Raw genomic sequence first — 19,030 nt, 5'->3', positions numbered from 1 at the left:
ACTTGCCGATTTCCGACTGCCTAACTGTTCACCGCACGGAGCTTTGTGTGCTAAATCTAGCACTTCCGCTCTCCGATCTTGGGGAACAACTATCTGCTTAATGGGCCTGCCGAACCAACTATCTTGCCGATATAGTATTCTGTTCTCTACAGTTAACCCATCTTTCTTACACTTAGCGGCCTCCCACAATCGGGAAAGTGACTCGTCCCGGACTTGAGAGTCTCGTAATTCCGTTCCTTCCCCTTTTTCGTCGCTAATTTCACTACGCTCCGCCTCTGAGAGAGGTTCCGGCTCCCTTTTCTGATGGTTTCCGTTGCCATCTACCTTTGAGTCCTTTAAATGTCTTTCTCCCTTCTCCTGGAGTTTCTCCTTTCGGTCTAATAACATCCGGTGATCCCCTTCTGATACTAGAGCGTCCGTGGGTTGGTGTAACTTGTCTGTTACGACACAAGTCACCATCGCCGGCTCACACGATCCTGTGAGGCCTTCCTCCCACAGCCCTATCGGGATCGTTACCGAATCAATCCGGTGACCGAAGGATCTGCCCCGTTGGGTTTCACCCTCCGTTTCCGTCGCCAATCCGGTGACCGAAGGATCCAACTCGTCAGCCTTGTCCCTTCGTTTCCGCCACCGATCCGGTGACCGAAGGACACAACTCGTTGGCCTTCCCCCTTCGTTTCCGCCACCAATCTGTTGATCGAAGGATCCAGCTCGTTGGACTTCCTCCTTCGTTTCCGCCACCAATGATTCCCTTACGACCGAAATCTCATCCCCAGAATCGACTCTAACCGAAAGACGTTTTCTGTCGCCTACCGGCTTGATTCTTTTCGGCGCCTCCTTGACCTTTGATTGGTCACACGCCGTTACCCTCGCTACCGGAAGTTCGTCTTTTTGGGATGTCTTGTTCGTAGTTACTAGCCGTGCCCGTTTGGACTCATTGGATGCCTTCCGCTTAGGACAAGCTCTCCTCCAATGCCCAGCCCTGCCACAGGCACTACAACTAGCCTTGGGGGTCCGTTCGACCGAACTCTGTGTCGAGGGAATGGATTTCCTCGTCATTCCACTCTGAGAATCCCGTCGCTCTCTAACCTCCTCGCTGTTACCGGCCAACCTACTACCTGACACCTCCCCAAACTTCTCTGTGACCTTAGCTACTTCCGCAGGCTTGCCCCATCCCTGGGAACCTGAGTCGGCTAATTCCTTCTTGACTACCTGACCCGCCAAGCTACGCGCCTCAAAAAGCCATCTATCTTGCTCTAATAGGCGTTTTGAGCGTTCAAGCCGTAACTTAAGGTCTTCGATTTTGTCCTGTGATTCGCCTTCTGGCACGCCCGCCTTTACCTTACGAGTGTAATCGCCACGAACTGCTCTACCGAGATCGCCCTCTGCTTCTCGAGTCTCCATTAATTTTTTCCGCTCCAAATCGATTTCTGCCAACCTAGCCTTGGCCTTAGATTCTACTTCCGCCAACCTGGCCTTGGATTCTGCGAGCCTCCTTTTGGCCTCAGACTCAATTTCCGCGAGCTTAACCCGTAGTCTAAGCGCTTCAATGTCCTCCCGAGATTCGCCTCCCGGCACTCCTGCCTTTCGTCCCTTGATCGGCCCATCATTTTCCCACTTCCCTGTTTCTAACCCTCGCGCTTTCACGCGTTTGGGCATCTCTGCGGTAGCGAATAAAATAAAGTTTTACCTGGGTCAATGATTGCCGGTGTTGTTCGGTTCCTTTCGTCGCAGATCAGCCTTTCCGATCCTTGGTAATTCGAAGTACGTAATCCTGTCGTAATCCTGTGTAATCCTGTCGAGTCTGCGCCAGTCAAATTAAAATACTTCTTCAGAGTCAGTTGTATTTAAAACTTGTATATATATTAAAACAAAAACGTATGTACAGTTACAATTAAAGTTCACATATAAGAATTACAAACATTAGATATTAACAAAGTTCAAAGTAATCATCCACTGCTACAGGTCCGTCGGAAAAGCACCTTGCGACGCACAAATTCAAAGTCTACAACAACACAACAAGATGAGACGATCTTCTAAGACAGCTCCGGCAACTAAGGTCAACGTGAGTTCATTCTACGAGTCCAAAGCGAACTAAACTTCCCGCCAGAACTTCACTGCTTTTATAGGATTGAAGCTACATTGAACTCCACCAATCAGCATCTACCAGCTGTATAAGACGTCCGCCGATCGTCCGATGTTTCTTAACCAATCAGCGGTCGAGTTTTCAAAATGTTCTGATCGCCGTTTCCATGGCGATAACGGTCGTTCACGAAAAAGGCGGGAAAACCGCGCGCTAGACGATTTTTATTCCCGACAGGTGTTCCTTTGAGAATAGGCTGGACATTGAGATAAAATTTCATGTGTTTGTTTGATTTTAATAAAAAATAAACTGCCGTATTATCTGTTTAATAAATTTTAAATTACACTTCATTTTCTCTTTACAGTTGAAAATGTAACTACAAACATACATTTTATCTATGAGTTTAAAGTAAAAAATTATTCATAGAAGGATTAGCCTAATGTGGAAATTAGTTGAATACGTACCCTGAAAAAAAATATTTTACTTTTGATTATATATATTAAAGTTGATATAGTATAAAAGTTTCTTTAAAATGGAACAGTATACAATTTAAACTCTTTTTTCATGCAGGATAAAAACGCTTCTGGGTCTTCAGAATGTCTTTGAAATATTTCTTCAGCCCTCTCTATGTATTGTTTAGTTTTTTCATCTTCGATATCTTCGTTGATATATTTAGATACGCCATTGCTTACATTGTTGTTTCTTTCTTTTTCGTACAATTTCACATACTCTTCGTTCCTTCGAAAGAATTCTTCGTTAGCTTTCAACATATTATTGGATTCGGTGGGATCAAAACTTGGCAATTTGCCTCCATATTCTAATGGCAAACAATCTGGACTGATAAATTCGTGTAACGTTTTCATATCCGAATGAAAATACAACTGTAATATAACTTATATTTATAAAAATTACTACATTCTTTAGATTTAAGCATAAAAAAAAATAAATTACAGTAGACCCCCCTATAACGCTTAGATACGTTCCACGCTAACCGAAAATTACGTTGTAGGAATGATTAAATACGTGAGCCAATCGCAGCCCGACAGGTGGGAACTTTACGGACTAAGGCTGTACGAAAGGTTTTCTACTATAAAATTAACCGATTCTAGACTAATTCCACTCAACATTTCCAAAATACGTATAATTTTTTGGGAATAATCTGTATAAACTATGCTATAAACAAAAAATTGTAGGATTACTTACACCGTTCGACTACGCCGTTGCTTAAAGCTGGTTTTCATCGCGGAACAGCACGCGAAACGACGGCCGCAATTTCTGATAACGAATTTTTGGCGGAAAAATAACTTGACCTTTGGAGACATCATTAATATAAATAATTTTTATGGACGTTGAATAAGAAGTGTTTCTTTCACAAGAAATGTATAAAATTAGTGCTGTATTAGACTTACGGTACCTAATTTACATACTGTGCAGACGATAATAAACTCAACTTACTAGCCTAAAATCTCCGTAGCGTGTTGCCAGGCGGCAGAAAGCATATATATAATTATAATAAAGTTACAATAAATTAAGTTAATATATAATTATATATACAGTACCTAATTTATATATAATTAATATATAATTATATGTACAGTACCTAATTTATATATAATTTATATATAATACTAAACAGACGATAGCAAACTCAATTTAGCCGCTCCGTAGCGTGGCGCAGGGTCGGAGGAAAGTAGTTCGGCTGCTCATCCACTATTGGTCCAGACTCTATCAATCTTGTCGCGAAACGACGTTGTAGGAGGTACGTTATACGAAAGTTGCTACAATTTTTTCGCTATGTTATAGGAATTGTCGTTATAGGAACGTACGTTATAGGGGGGTCGACTGTACACAAATTATTAAATTCAGAAATATACTTACCCTTTTCTTAAAGTCATCTGATACAAGCGGAAGTATAATACTTGTAAAGGCTTTAAATATGATATTTAAATTAACGTAATGCCCTGTCTTGTACCGAATTGGATGGGTATCTTTCTGTTAAACAAAGAATTAAATAATTTGAAAAATGATATCGATTAAAATAGTTATTAATCGTTAAGATAAATTTTTTAAATTATTAAATATTCTAAATTGCATTTTCGTGTAGGCCTATATAAAAATTATTAGCACATATAATTTTAAGCAAAGGAACTATTAAAAAATATCCATAATATCCTTAAATCATTTATATTTTCAGATTGTTATCTTGTTTTCTCATTCCTCACTTTCGATTGTTAATTAGGTTATATACTTTATTTATTCTTCCTATATTCGATAAAACTATGAACGGCCATAAAATTTAGTTATGTAGGAATCTACTATCAACAAGTGTAAATTAAAATATGAATATTAAAACAATATTTAGGTAATTAACTATATATTTATTTTTATTGTAACTAATTAACCAATAATCAATTCTTTCATATTGTTTCGTGATATGCTTATTATTTCTATTTTAATTGTTATTATTCCACATTTCGGATCCGACTATGTGTACTGTACAACTTGTCAAATCCGATGTCTGTGAGTGTTATAAACGTTTCCTGAAGCTTTTGTCGATTATGACGATGAACAAGCGTGTGTTCCCAGAGATTTTAAACTGCTTTAATCAGAATGATAAAAGCATATTGTCACATTTGTGTTTTCTTGTCAAGCCGAAACAGAAAAACTTAAGCTGAAAAGCTGTTCCTAGAAAATACCTAGTATATACACGTGAATCATTGAGTATTGATTTTCATAGTCTACTTAAACAATTGTTTATTAATAGGATTTTTCATATTGGTGTAGTTTTTGCTTAGCAAAGAGAGGAGATCTTAATCAAAAGTTTGTTTTCACCTGAATCATCCTTTGACTAAGATCTCCTCTCTTTATTGATTGCTGATTAGAAACTACATCATTATAATAAGTCATATTAATAAACAAAGTCTAAGTAGACAATATATACACAAAAATAACTTCAGTATAATTGAGTGTAATGCAATGTATCCTCTTCAGACTGATTAAATGCATATGTAAACAACCTACGCTCCTTAATATTTATATCAATACCCTGCTGCAAAAAATTTAATTGATCTTAAAGAAGACGTAACAGATACTATTATTAGTTTTACAGTACTGTACCTTCCTTCATTGAAAAGCAGTTTCAGCAAAAATGTCGCACATTAATAAGTTGTAAATCCATTTCTGACATTGGTCAGTGGTGCATTAACTGCCCGACTGAGTGTGCCATTTTGTAATTCATAATAAAATGAAGAAAATGAGTTTCAATAATGTGTCCTTCTAATGTCATTACATTAGAAGGACACATCATTTTCAAAATCTACTCACAGCAACAAGCGTGGCTATTCCATTGACGACACTCGGTGAGAGATATTGGAAATGTGACAAAGTTAATCCCGCACCGTCTATTATAAAAACGATTTTCTTTTTTTGAGTTCGATGAAAATTCATTTGTAAGTCGAAAACAATTGGTACAACACGCCATAAATCAGTCGCACTTGCAATAGAAGGATCCCAATTTCCTGTTAAGATAAAAGTAAGAATACAAGGGTTACATAATTTAATTATTTTAAATTATAGAAATTTTTTCTTTCACTTCTTATTCCAAAAATAATGTGTAAAATTTATTGAACAAATTAATTATGGGAAAACTTTAGTAATCATAAAAAGTTTTAAGATACCCAGAACCAAATTCTGGTTCGTCGTAGTTAAAGACTACAAAATGTGTGCTTTAACCATCCTACATTCATCTTACTCCTTAATGATAATTTAGTTTATATAAAGATTTTTTGCTGCATAACTATAAAATAAAATAAATAAAATAATAATCGTACATACCAAATCGAAAAATGTAAATATATCTTCCGTTTTGATCAGGTTTTGGCAAGAATTGTAAAATATTCATGTCCAAAACGTTCTGCAACTTGGAAGGAAGAAGATTTTTAAAGTATTGAGGATAGTTTGCTCTGGTGTTGTAATATTTTGTAAGCAATTGGAGAGAACTTTGCAAATCAAATTTTCTAGCACGAAGAAATCCCAGAAGAAAAATGTCATCCATACGACATTTGATCCCTACGTCACCTAATTTCAATCAAAAATATTTTTTAACTACATTTTTATAATTATAAATAAATATCTCATATAATTTTACTTGTTATGACACATGTCTTAAATTAGTCTTATTATAATCCATTATGTAATTTAAAGATTAACATAAACAAATAATAAATCATTAATTATCCTTATCACAATGAAATTCATTAATACAGTTATATACTGTTTATAGTTCTTGCATACTTCTCCACTTTTATTTCAGTGGAGAAATAAAACAGTGGAGATTCTTGATCTCAGTATTGTTCTTGGAAAAAAAAAACTTATAGAGAAACTGATTTATCTACTTATTGCTCATCAATAACTGGGTGAAAAGAATAGTTTTAGATCTTTGGCATCACTTACTTCCATTTTTGTACATTGCAAAAAGAAGGTAATGTTCGAAAAATGTCGATCGTATAGACCTTGCTCGTTATATGTTAAAGATTATAGGATGCCAATTTATGTAGTCATATATTTATATTAATATATAGATATAAAATTAATATGTTATTTTTATTGCTATTATAAACAAATTAGATACTTAAGACGATGTAACTAAGTGGTTCATGTCAACTCTTCCTGTCAACTCTGTCTGAAATAACACCCGAGCTTTAACGTAGCATAACGTATGATAGTTTAACTACATATACTGGTACAAAAAATACTTTAGCTGTATTTATAATTAAGATTATTCGGTTTTAAATTATACTACTACTAACAATAATTGGGTATTAAGTATTTATCACGCTACTCTTCGCCTACTATATTTAATTTATTTCAAAGATAGTAATTATTTTTAAAATTTTGGAAAGAAAATTTTTCACTTAAATTAATCAGATTTAGAGTTTATACATAAAATATTTAATGTTGCTTTGATACAGAAAAGGAATAATACAAGCATTATTAGAGAATCAAGTTTAAAACCTGTCAGGAAGATTTTAATTCATCATGGGTAATGCGAGCGATCCGGAAAAGTGATTTTCCATTTCCAATTTATTCTATCAGCTTAAAACTTGTAATGAGAGAACATAGAATTGGCTTAGAGAAATTGGGTAACTCAGACCTTAGTTTCTAACATTGTGCTAGAACAGATAGCATTTATTCCAAGCACACTTAACTTCTAGCATCCATTCTGCCAGAATTGAACGATAGGAGGTCTTTAGATTAGCTTTTTCTATGCCAAGCCAAGATAAAGATTATTTATGTATGCTGAATATACCATAACACGTTGGTTCGCAACGTTATGTGTTCACCAGTGATTCAGTGAATAGAACCCGTTAGTTAGTCCCAGATCATCTGTAGGAGTTTTTCAAATAAATATAGGTTTGCTTCCGTATAAAATACTCCTTACAAGTGATCTTTTTTCTGGTAGATCACCTCCATCAAAGAGCTTAACATTACACGTTGAAAACTATCTTGAAACACTCAAAATTTATGTTGTGTTCGCTTTTAGAATAACATTAAATATAATTCAGTTATCAAAATATACCAAATATTTTTATATATTGTTTAACACATAAAATACAATTCTTTGAATTAAATAATTTTTCCTACAGTTATTAGGTGATGAGGTTATTACTCTTATCACATATGCACGACGTCAAGACGGTTAGGTCCTCTCACATTGTGACTGGATGACTAATTTTCTGTATGAACGGTTGGAGGTGAGATTATCATGTAATTTTCCTCTTCTGTCAGGTCTGACACCCGTTAAGATAAATTTACGCGATTCTTTCATTGAAATTCTATGTGGAGGGTTACAACGAGTGGCAAACGGTTACAACGTGTGTAAATCGATATGGTCCAGACAGGTTCTTAAATAACAAAAGGTTAATGAATCAAAATAAAGTAAGGATAAAATACAAAAAAAGGGATTAAATATATTTAGTTGGCTAACTATTTACATACTTCTAATGGACCGAGAGAGAGTTTACATAAATCGGTTCTTAATATCTCTACTTGACGATATCTTCTGATATATCTTCGAGGAGGGAGGCCTCTCAATAGAGACAGGAGATGAGAGGGTTGACGGACGGAGGTTTGCATCTCAGGGTGAAGTCACCAGAGGCTTATATACCCAAATTTCTTCCCCCAAGCGGTAAGAATTTCGTTCATGTCACAGCTGAGATCACTTTCTAGATATCTCAGCAGCTGGTCAAATCAAATCTTACCAAGGAAATTTAACAGACTGGGCTGAAGATTTGTTTCTTTTTTATCATTCGATTCTTAACACCGTGTAGTCGTTTAAATGTTACGATTCACATACACCCACCATCAGTCGTTATTGCTTGTTAAATGAACGTTCCCGATAGACTCTCACAAAAATATTAAAATTATTTATTTAATTATTAATATTCTAATTAATATGTATAAATAATATGAAAAGACAACACGAATAATATAAAAATCGCACAGTTAGTTTTATTTTCCTTTTATCCTTCGAATGCTTCATTAATATGTCGAGTAACACAGCAATAAACATACACGCAAGAAAATAAAATACACGTACACCTCAGTTTTTATATTTTAATATAGTTATTCACGCACATTAATATCCAGGAGGAATTATATTTATAATGTTCTCTATTTAGTCGATATTTGTTATTTCAAAAACAAAATCAATCAGTCTACATAACGATCGTTTGTTTTGCATATTTATAAACTTAATACCTATTAAAAACTAAACCATTAGTTCATTCTTTATGCATCATTTACACCTACAATGCCTACTTAAATATATAATGTAAAATAAATAAGATTATTTAAATATTATTGCATTTATATTATTTCTAATGACATTGAAAAGATTCACTTACCGATAAGTTTTTTGAATTCTTTCAAGGCATTTTTATCCCAAAGAAATTCTTCTTTCTCTTCTTCAAATATAGAATTTTTTATCTCCATTTTACTCACTTAATGCTAACAATTTAACTCTAAATTAATGAGAAAAAAAAATTTTTTTAATAAGGTTACCGTTTAATTCTGTTTGTCAAATATAAAATAAACTTACTTGACGATACACAATGTTCATAATTCTTGATTAAAAATAATGTAAATTAAATACTTGTACTTACTTTATATTCACAAACTCGTTTTGAAATCAGAATTTTAATAACTTGAATTTCTTTTTATAAATAAAACATCCAATGGAATGAGTTTTTTGATTTGATGTCATAGTTATTTTTCGTTTACATTTTGTTATCTACGCTAAATAATTTATTTGGTTGTTATTTACAAATATATATAAACTGATACTTCTAAGGAAAGATTTAATGCAATATACAGTACTACTTATTTTCAATGGCATTCGTATAAATTAAATGAGAGTTAACAAATTTGGTGTAAAATAATTTTTAAAAAACAGCAGAAATTTCTTAATAAATTAAAAGAAGGATTGTTTTATACAGATTCAATAACACCAAAATTTTATTTGTATTTCATATAACTTGTGTATTCTCTAACATTAAAACTCGACGTGATCTTATAGAATTCGGAATTAAATTTGTTGTGTCCTTGAAGGACAAATTCCTTCCTTGAAGGACCTTCGTTCCCGATTAGCATAACCAGTATCAAGCATTTCCGTAAAAGATCTGCAGTACATTAGTTTATTCATATTTTCTATCGAAACAAGGATAAATTTAAAGATAAATTTTAGTGTTTTCTGTAAGACTATCGATCTTCCTCATGATCGAAGGGTCTGATAGCATTGTAAAGTTCATTAAGTGTTCCATACAGCACTTCTACTGAAATTCAGCGATTTAAATAAGCAAGAACTTGCTAATGATTATTGAGGAAAATACTTCGGGGAAAAAAAAACTTGTTTAAAATAGGAAAATTTTCACAATATAGAGGACACTATCATTCTACTTATACTTTCAACATTTCGTATCACTGTCTATGAAAAAATTTCTGTTTTCCCTCCATAATGAGCCGTCATATTTGATTGACAACACAATCATGCCCGTCATCAATGTTATTAACTCCGTTCTGGAGAAAATATATGAATTGAAATCTAAACTTAATGTTCCTATATAGTTAACATGAACTTTCTCTAAGCTTTCCACACCAATTCTCTGCATTCGTTTATCTAAAACCGTTCTCTAGATTGAAAAAGGACAGTTAAAAAGACAGAAAAACGAACGATAGTGGTCTATAATTTCTTCAAATTGCTGCCAAATAAAGCAAAATATACGCTTTAAAGTAAATGCACTGCCTAATGCAATAATTTAACGGTTTTCTTGTTACGAACAATAGAAAAATACCTTAATTACATCTCAAGTAATGAAGTTATCTTTCTCTATCAAGTTCATTATTTTCTCTATAAATTAGTTTATATGCATAACAGGTAAGGAAACCTTTACATAATAATTACTCAAGTTTTTATATAGATTATATATATATTCTTTTAACTGCAATATTAAAACTAAGATTTTCAGATCGTTAATTATATTTACTTATTAATTAGTTAATTATTTAAATAATTTTTAATCATATTTACTTAATTTTCGAAAAAATATTTTAAAAATTTTTAGTCGATTATTTTTCAGTTTAACTTAACAAATATTGTGATGGAACAAAGAAGAATGATACTACTGGATGTCTGTCCGTTTAATTCGATTTTAACGAAGAAAAATAGATCATAAATCATATTTTTTACATATTCTAGCAGGAAGTGTGCTCTTACCTGGCAGGTATAGGGGAAAATGAAATAAGTAATGTACTTATTGTGTTACTTGATCCGAGAGTTGTGTCTTCTGATTTTCCTCGATTGGAGAAGGAAAAATTTCTTATTATAGAATTAAAATCGCTACTATTTTCCGGACCTTAGAACCTTAATCATACAATAGTCATGTGATTTGTTAGAACACATCATATGACGGCCTTATCTTCTATTACAAAAGTAACAAGTAAATAATATAATTGTGATTACGTGACATTGGATACGAATGGAATTATCTCTGACATTTGATCGTTTGTTATTAGTAATTAAAACAAATATTTTGTAAAAGATATTACAAAACATCTAGCACTTAAAGGTAAAACTGTATAACCTTTCAAGGTGAGTAATTACTAATTATATCCATATAAGATCGCGATGTCAAATACTTTATGAACTATTTTATGGATTATACGAAGATTTTTCAAGTAAATAAATGTTAGCTTGGTAAAAAGCCTCCCCAAAAAGCTGAATTTTTTGGCAGATTACATCCGTGAGTTCTCTTATCCCATCAGAATCTTAACATTACACATTACAAACTGATGTAGAAAATATGATTTATGATCTATCTTTCTTCGTTAAAATCGAATTAAACGGACAGACATCCAGTAGTATCATTCTTCTTTGTTCCATTACAATATTTGTTAAGTTAAACTGAAAATTAATCGACTAAAAATTTTTAAAATATTTTTTTCGAAAATTAAGTAAATATAATTAAAAATTATTTAAATAACTAAATTTATTGTTACTCGTTATTAACAATAAATATTAGGATTTTTTTCATTTTATAATAATTACAGTCGACCCCCCCAATAACACTGTTGATTATTCCGTTTTATACAAATTTCATGTTGTACGAGTCACTTAGATTTTACAAATACATGTGCCGGGCTGTCAACGGCTCACGTATTTGTAAAATCTAAGTGACTCGTACAACATGGAATTCGTATAAAACGGAATAATCAACTGTGTTATAGGGGGTCGACTGTACTAATATAAAACGTTTAATAAATATAGTAAAGTATTATTTGGAGTTTTCATTTTTTTCATTTATACTAGATAAAAATTCAAAATATAAATTAATCTTATATTTATTTTTATTTCATATTGAATATTTTGTAATATATTTACAACGAAATAATACATTGTCATTGTAATTTTTGGATACTTGACATTCCAAAATGAACTAAATAAGTTAAAATATTGCATTTAAATCTTAACTTATTTACTAAATTATATCTGAGAGAAACGTAAAAAGTCTGATAATTTATTCTAATTTATATTGTTATATAATATATATTCTGATTTTTGTCATCAACAAAGACCGGTTTTTCTACTTATGTCGTGGTTTTTATATGGCGTAAGTTAAAGAAATTTAATCTAATTGTCTTTTTTCTTTTATAAAATACTAGCAGACCCCGCCACGCCTTGTTGTGGCTCAAAATGTATCTATTATAAATATATAACATTTTCCCAGTAGGGGAAAATTTTTCGAAAAATCTCTTCTTAGTGTACATTCTGTTGACGTACCCTATTAAAACGCAATCAAAAACGCAAAATCTCGCATCTAAAATAGTATAATAGAAGCCAAGTTTTTCAGAGTAAGCCTTAATCCTGTCTCTCTCCCCCGCGGGGNTAAATGTTAGCTTGGTAAAAAGCCTCCCCAAAAAGCTGAATTTTTTGGCAGATTACATCCGTGAGTTCTCTTATCCCATCAGAATCTTAACATTACACATTACAAACTGATGTAGAAAATATGATTTATGATCTATCTTTCTTCGTTAAAATCGAATTAAACGGACAGACATCCAGTAGTATCATTCTTCTTTGTTCCATTACAATATTTGTTAAGTTAAACTGAAAAATAATCGACTAAAAATTTTTAAAATATTTTTTTCGAAAATTAAGTAAATATAATTAAAAATTATTTAAATAACTAAATTTATTGTTACTCGTTATTAACAATAAATATTAGGATTTTTTTCATTTTATAATAATTACAGTCGACCCCCCCAATAACACTGTTGATTATTCCGTTTTATACAAATTTCATGTTGTACGAGTCACTTAGATTTTACAAATACATGTGCCGGGCTGTCAACGGCTCACGTATTTGTAAAATCTAAGTGACTCGTACAACATGGAATTCGTATAAAACGGAATAATCAACTGTGTTATAGGGGGTCGACTGTACTAATATAAAACGTTTAATAAATATAGTAAAGTATTATTTGGAGTTTTCATTTTTTTCATTTATACTAGATAAAAATTCAAAATATAAATTAATCTTATATTTATTTTTATTTCATATTGAATATTTTGTAATATATTTACAACGAAATAATACATTGTCATTGTAATTTTTGGATACTTGACATTCCAAAATGAACTAAATAAGTTAAAATATTGCATTTAAATCTTAACTTATTTACTAAATTATATCTGAGAGAAACGTAAAAAGTCTGATAATTTATTCTAATTTATATTGTTATATAATATATATTCTGATTTTTGTCATCAACAAAGACCGGTTTTTCTACTTATGTCGTGGTTTTTATATGGCGTAAGTTAAAGAAATTTAATCTAATTGTCTTTTTTCTTTTATAAAATACTAGCAGACCCCGCCACGCCTTGTTGTGGCTCAAAATGTATCTATTATAAATATATAACATTTTCCCAGTAGGGGAAAATTTTTCGAAAAATCTCTTCTTAGTGTACATTCTGTTGACGTACCCTATTAAAACGCAATCAAAAACGCAAAATCTCGCATCTAAAATAGTATAATAGAAGCCAAGTTTTTCAGAGTAAGCCTTAATCCTGGCTCTCTCCCCCGCGGGGGGAATATCGAAAAATCCCTTCTTAGTGTACATTCTGTTGACGTACTCTATTAAAACGCAATCAAAAACGGAAAAAACTGCATCTAAAATGGGATAAATAGAAGCAGAGTTCTTTACGGTAACCTTTTCCGTAAGGCTTACCGTAAAAAACTGTCCATTCCCCATGTTTAACGGAATAATATATAGCCTATGTTCACCCTGAAGTTCCATTCTAAATATTGGTGAAAGAATTTTTGAAATCGGATGAGTAGTTTTGGAGATTACCTGCTGCATACAAACTAACATACATACAAACATTACCTCTTTATAATATTAGTATAGATCAGTTCTCTTTTTGATTTATCACACAAGAAACGGTAAAGTAAATAAATATAAAGCATTTGAATTTAATTAATTTAAGTAATAATTTTTTTTTTTTTTTATAAAACTAAGGTATATATTTTTACGTGAGAATAACACTGCTACTTTATATATCCGTCACGTACACCTAGATAATAGGTTTATACATAAAAAAATTTTAATGATATGAATGGCCTTCGAGTCCCTTTACACATAACTATAACTGAAAACAATAAATATGTCTTAAAACTTAAATTTTAAATTTAAATTAAAGTTTTAAAACAAACGTTAAAGAAGACAATAAGTTAAAAAAGTGTTTATCTTTCTTGTTGTAATTACCTATCTTTACAGACTTCTTATCCTCCTCTCAATATATAAAACGTTAAAATCGTTACTTTCACGGCTATTATATATATAATAACAGAGAAAAAGTATGGGGATCGATAAAAAATGCCCCTTCGAAAACTTTTACATCTTTGCACTCAATCGTCTAAAAATAAAGAAAAATTAGGGGAAGGGGTTTCTTCTGTATGTGTGGATGCTACTGTGTGGGTGGCAGATAAAGCTTAATAACTACTGTGCTTTTTCTGAAATTTGGCATGCTAGCTTTGTGTATAAGGGCATTTATGATATTAAATTTCGATGGTGAACGATGAATGTATGAGAAGATATAAAAAGGATGTGTAATATCTGGAGTGGCGTCGGACTTAGTAATGTTACTCGTTATTAGGATTTGTATTTAAATAAAATTCAACCTTTCCTTATAAATTAAGTTTAATAAGCATAGTAAAGTATTTTTTGTGTTTACATTTATCTTTTATACTAAACATAAATTCAAAATCTTATATCTATTTTCAGGTGATTTTGCAAGTTTGAATATTTTGTAATATATTTTAAACGTAATAATACATTGTCATTCGAATTTTTTGAATATTTGTCATTTAAAATGTATTAAATAAAGCATAACATAATTCTCTTTTTAAATGTAATTCATGAACGTTAAAATATTGCATTTGTAGTTTAACTTTTTTAATTATCGATTTAATATTAATTACTAAAAACAGTTTACAACTATCTCGATCATATAAATGATAACGGTTCAAGAACGTTCCGTCTTTGTTCTAAGATTGATTACGTAAAGGTGGTTAGAAAAGTGACGTCTGCACAAAGTTTATCCTTCATTGTACAGACCAGTTTTGTGGTGTGTATAATGTGGACGGCCTTATATATCAATTAAGCAATTAACAAAAGCCCATTAGGTAAAAGTTACGTTGCAGAATAACTTAGAATTACAATCATTCTTCTATTAGATATTACAACTGATTGAATAACTTTAATTTTGTATTTTCCACAAGAACCCTTCGTAAACAGAAAGGTGAGTAAATTCCTATAATGTTTCTAGTTTTACTTTTTACTACTTTTTACTACTATAAACTACAGGGGAAAAATATGAAATTGATCAATAAAATTACCGTTTCCCTACATTATTATATTTTTGGGGTCAGGGGTCATTGTAACGTCGAGTAATGCAAAACGAAAAAAAAAAAAAAATCGGAGTATTCGCCTGCATTTATGGATGTGTGTGGTGGGTCAGGATTTTTTTCATCTCCTTTGAATCTTAATATCTCACTTGCTTTGTGTCATAAGGTTTTGGAATTTAATAGGTGTTTTTGTATATTATCGGAAATGATGCTAATAAACTTTAATGGCTAAAGGTCTAGGGGATAAGAAGAGAGAAAGAGGAGGGTCGTGTGTTGTATTTCGAGTAAGGTCGGACATAATTTTATTCGTTATTAGTATTTAGTATGAATGGAATAAATTTAAAGTGTAATATTTAATAAAAACAAAGTAGTATTGAAAAAAAAATTAAAATTTTCACTTGGCAAATAGTCAAGTGTGTGATTTAGTTATGAAATCTTATAAGACTTTGTTGTAGTTGATTCATTTAAAGTTTTCTTTGTATTTTCATCGGTCATATTATTGTGTTTTTATCTCTCAATTTCGTTACTTTTCAAAAATAATTTTAACAATATATATTACGCGCGGTTCTGTAAGGATATATCGTTAATAGATGTGCAGGTGCGACTGAGCAGAACCTTATAGGAATAACAGCTTCGACTTCTTTGTAAGAGGGCATTAGACATGTATATAACATGTACAGTACAGTAAGTACCATTCATACATAGAAATGAAACGTTTGCATTTTTGTTTTTTAAATAAGCCTGCACAAACAGTAAGAAAGCTTTCGACTTGAACACGAAAAAAGCTGAGTAAGAGCACAGAATGAAACACTTAAACACGAGTAAAGGCTGGATGTGGAACCAATTCTGACCTCAGATTTGATGTCAAAATTTAAAACATGAAAGCCGTTGAATAAGAAATGTTTCTTTCACAAGAAATGTATAAAATTACAGTACTGTATTAGACTTACGGTACCTAATTTACATACTGACAGACGATAGTTAGCGTAAAAATCTCCGTAGCGTGGCGCCACGCTAGACGGCGGAAATTATATATTTAATTATAACAAAGTTACAATAAGTTAATATATAATTATATATACAGTACCTAATTTATATATAATTAATATATAATTATATGTACAGTACCTAATTTATATATAATTTATATAATACTATCCAGACGATATAAATCTCTCCTTAGCGTGGCGCTACAGACGGCGGGAAAGTAGTTCGGCTGCCCGATGACGTTTTACGTAATTATAGGAGTTTTTTTTACCTTTTCTTTTACGGATACCGTCACAATTTTTTCGTAGTTTTATAGGAATCGTAATTATAGGGACCGTAATTATAGGGGGGTCGACTGTACTTCCTTTGTTAAAGAAAGTCCACAGCCCGACTAACCTCGACAGCACTACCGATTCAGAAGTTAGTGGCGCTGAGATCGCCTCGCGACATTAAACGTCACATTCGAACCATCGATGACGTTGCTATTCAAGATAGATTTCAATGTCATGAGGATAAGATACTACTTCCATTTATCTGTACACGTCGCAATTGAATTTGTGAGATCGAGGACCTGATTTTGCGCTAATTTAGAGAAAATTTTAACATGTTTCCCATAGCGATCGTTAATCCATATTTTTTCTAATGTCACAACTCCTGCATTTCTCATAGTGAAAAAAAAAGCCGTCTTAGCGCTCGTATATTTGTAAGAAAGAAAGTGTATTGGGAATAATAACTTGAAAACATTATAAAGTGTTTTTTTTATATTAATAACGTTTAAACAGCTAACAATAATCTTGAAAGAAATTCCGACTTACAAAGCTACAGTCTGATCAACCCAGGAAGGCGATGGACTAGTTTTTTGACTATTGGCTGGGGGGTAAAGATGCATCACGTGACTGGTCAGCATAGTGTCAACCAAATGCTAACTGACTCACATCTGCGAATGATTAGTAAAGTAGTTCAACGCCTAAGGGGAGTGCCTTCCCGGGTTGTTCAGACTGCTGTAAGTACTAGTTAATTACTTACTGCATTTATTGTAAAACAATCTCTAGAAATAAAATTTTCTGTTAAACCGCTTATTCAAGCTATAAATAATACATTATTGCTTTTTATGATCGATCGGATAAACTTACATTTACATTAGTATTTCCTTTATCATTAATATAACTAGAAATCTACTAAAACTTGCTCTATTTTTTATTTTTTTTACTATAAATATATAAATCTGAAGGTTCGTGCCCGGTAAATTAAGCCTCAATTATTAATTTTAAATTTTAATTAGAGTTTTTATTTAGAATATAAGTAATAAATCTGAATAATTTATTCTTTTAGTTATATAAATGTAATTTGAAAAAAGATTTATAAATGTTTTAACAAAGATAAGTACATTTAAAGTCATCTTTAGTAACTGCTGATGTTTTAATTTTAAATTTAATTAAAAGTTTTATAATATATCATTAGCAGATGAATATTAAAGATTCAATATTTCCGGAAGAAAAGGAAGAATTTCCTTGGGATGAGAAGGCCCTTAAAGCTTTTAAAAAAACTATAAGTAAGTAAATACTTCATATTTTTCTTTCAAATTATAATAAATGCAAACGTATTTGTTTTAAATAACTTTTTCTATAGTCTAATCTTAATATATATAAAACAAAATGCTGAGAAATACCATATTTATGGACTAATATCAATATTAACAATCTAAATTGTTCAAGAAATTTTATATTTAAAATTTACTAGTTTAAAATTAATTTTCTTTAAATTAACCCAATATTATACAGTCTTTATACGTTGCATTCTTGTAAATGATAGCATTTGTTTACCTTGTATACGGTTACAAGGTAAACAAATGCTATTATTGTATACACTATTATATACTTATTTTTAAATTCTTACATTTATTTTAGTTAAGCAATAGAAATCTGTCAATAAAGCAAATATTTCCTTACTTACAACATGGTGATTACTTCAATTTACTTGAAAATAAATTCTCCAGTAATATTACAATATTTATAAATTTAAATTTTTAAACGTCACTTTGATTTAAATGTATGTGTACTTAAAGGTCGTTCATATTACTATATTTTCTATGATAATATTAGTTAGTTTTTTATATTACACATATGAATTAGTAGTGTAAATGTTATGTAAATAAATTCCTGATTTATTTCTATAAAAACATTTGCAATTAAATTATTAAAACTTCAAACACTTTTATTTACTTTAACCTTTAGTATCCCCGCTCTGTTATAGGGGAGATCGGGGCAACTTCGGCATGCGGGGCAAGTTTGTCAAGCGCTTTTTTTTAAAAACAAATTAAAAGGAGACTTTGGTTATAGGTTAGGCAGTTGAGTTTTATTGGTGGCTTGTTGAGTGTAGTGTTTTTATTGTTCTCCAACAAGCGTAGTTGAATTATCAAGCAAATTTTCATTTTCGTTCAATTCCATATAATATTTTTTTTCCATTTATATTGAATTGGCAGGTTTTGTTATAATTC

The 19,030-nt window shown here is 31.4% G+C and overlaps 2 protein-coding genes across 3 annotated transcripts in view; one reads left to right on the top strand and one right to left on the bottom strand.

Annotated features, from left to right (window-relative positions):
* Nucleotides 1–1,841: 1,841 nt before the first annotated feature.
* On the bottom strand, nucleotides 1,842–10,999 carry LOC111632322 (alpha-tocopherol transfer protein-like). 2 transcript variants are annotated; one of them, XM_023376723.1, is made up of 7 exons: nucleotides 10,857–10,999; nucleotides 8,989–9,105; nucleotides 5,918–6,160; nucleotides 5,408–5,601; nucleotides 3,962–4,075; nucleotides 2,630–2,964; nucleotides 1,842–2,566 (listed from the first exon to the last, which is right to left on the bottom strand). In XM_023376723.1, the coding sequence occupies exons 2-7, from the start codon at nucleotides 9,074–9,076 to the stop codon at nucleotides 2,515–2,517; spliced, it is 1,026 nt and encodes a 341-aa protein (XP_023232491.1). In that variant the 5' UTR covers nucleotides 9,077–9,105; nucleotides 10,857–10,999; the 3' UTR covers nucleotides 1,842–2,514. The 2 variants fall into 2 exon arrangements, with proteins under 2 accessions (XP_023232491.1, XP_023232492.1); XM_023376724.1 differs by lacking the exon at nucleotides 10,857–10,999 and adding an exon at nucleotides 9,183–9,243 and having other exon boundaries at nucleotides 1,842–2,548.
* A 4,231-nt stretch (nucleotides 11,000–15,230) lies between these two features.
* LOC111632304 (alpha-tocopherol transfer protein-like) overlaps nucleotides 15,231–19,030 on the top strand; it is a 12,497-nt gene continuing 8,697 nt past the window's right edge. Inside the window, exons 1-2 of the mRNA XM_023376703.1 lie at nucleotides 15,231–15,440; nucleotides 17,995–18,085. Coding sequence (XP_023232471.1) covers nucleotides 17,998–18,085 — 88 coding nt within the window. The 5' untranslated portion in view covers nucleotides 15,231–15,440; nucleotides 17,995–17,997. The remainder of the gene's footprint in view (nucleotides 15,441–17,994; nucleotides 18,086–19,030) is intronic.

Source organism: Centruroides sculpturatus, unplaced genomic scaffold (assembly GCF_000671375.1).
Source record: "Centruroides sculpturatus isolate CEXI.00-Female unplaced genomic scaffold, Cexi_2.0 scaffold435, whole genome shotgun sequence".
NCBI classification, from domain to species: domain Eukaryota; kingdom Metazoa; phylum Arthropoda; class Arachnida; order Scorpiones; family Buthidae; genus Centruroides; species Centruroides sculpturatus.
This window is presented reverse-complemented; position numbering and strand designations above follow the sequence as displayed.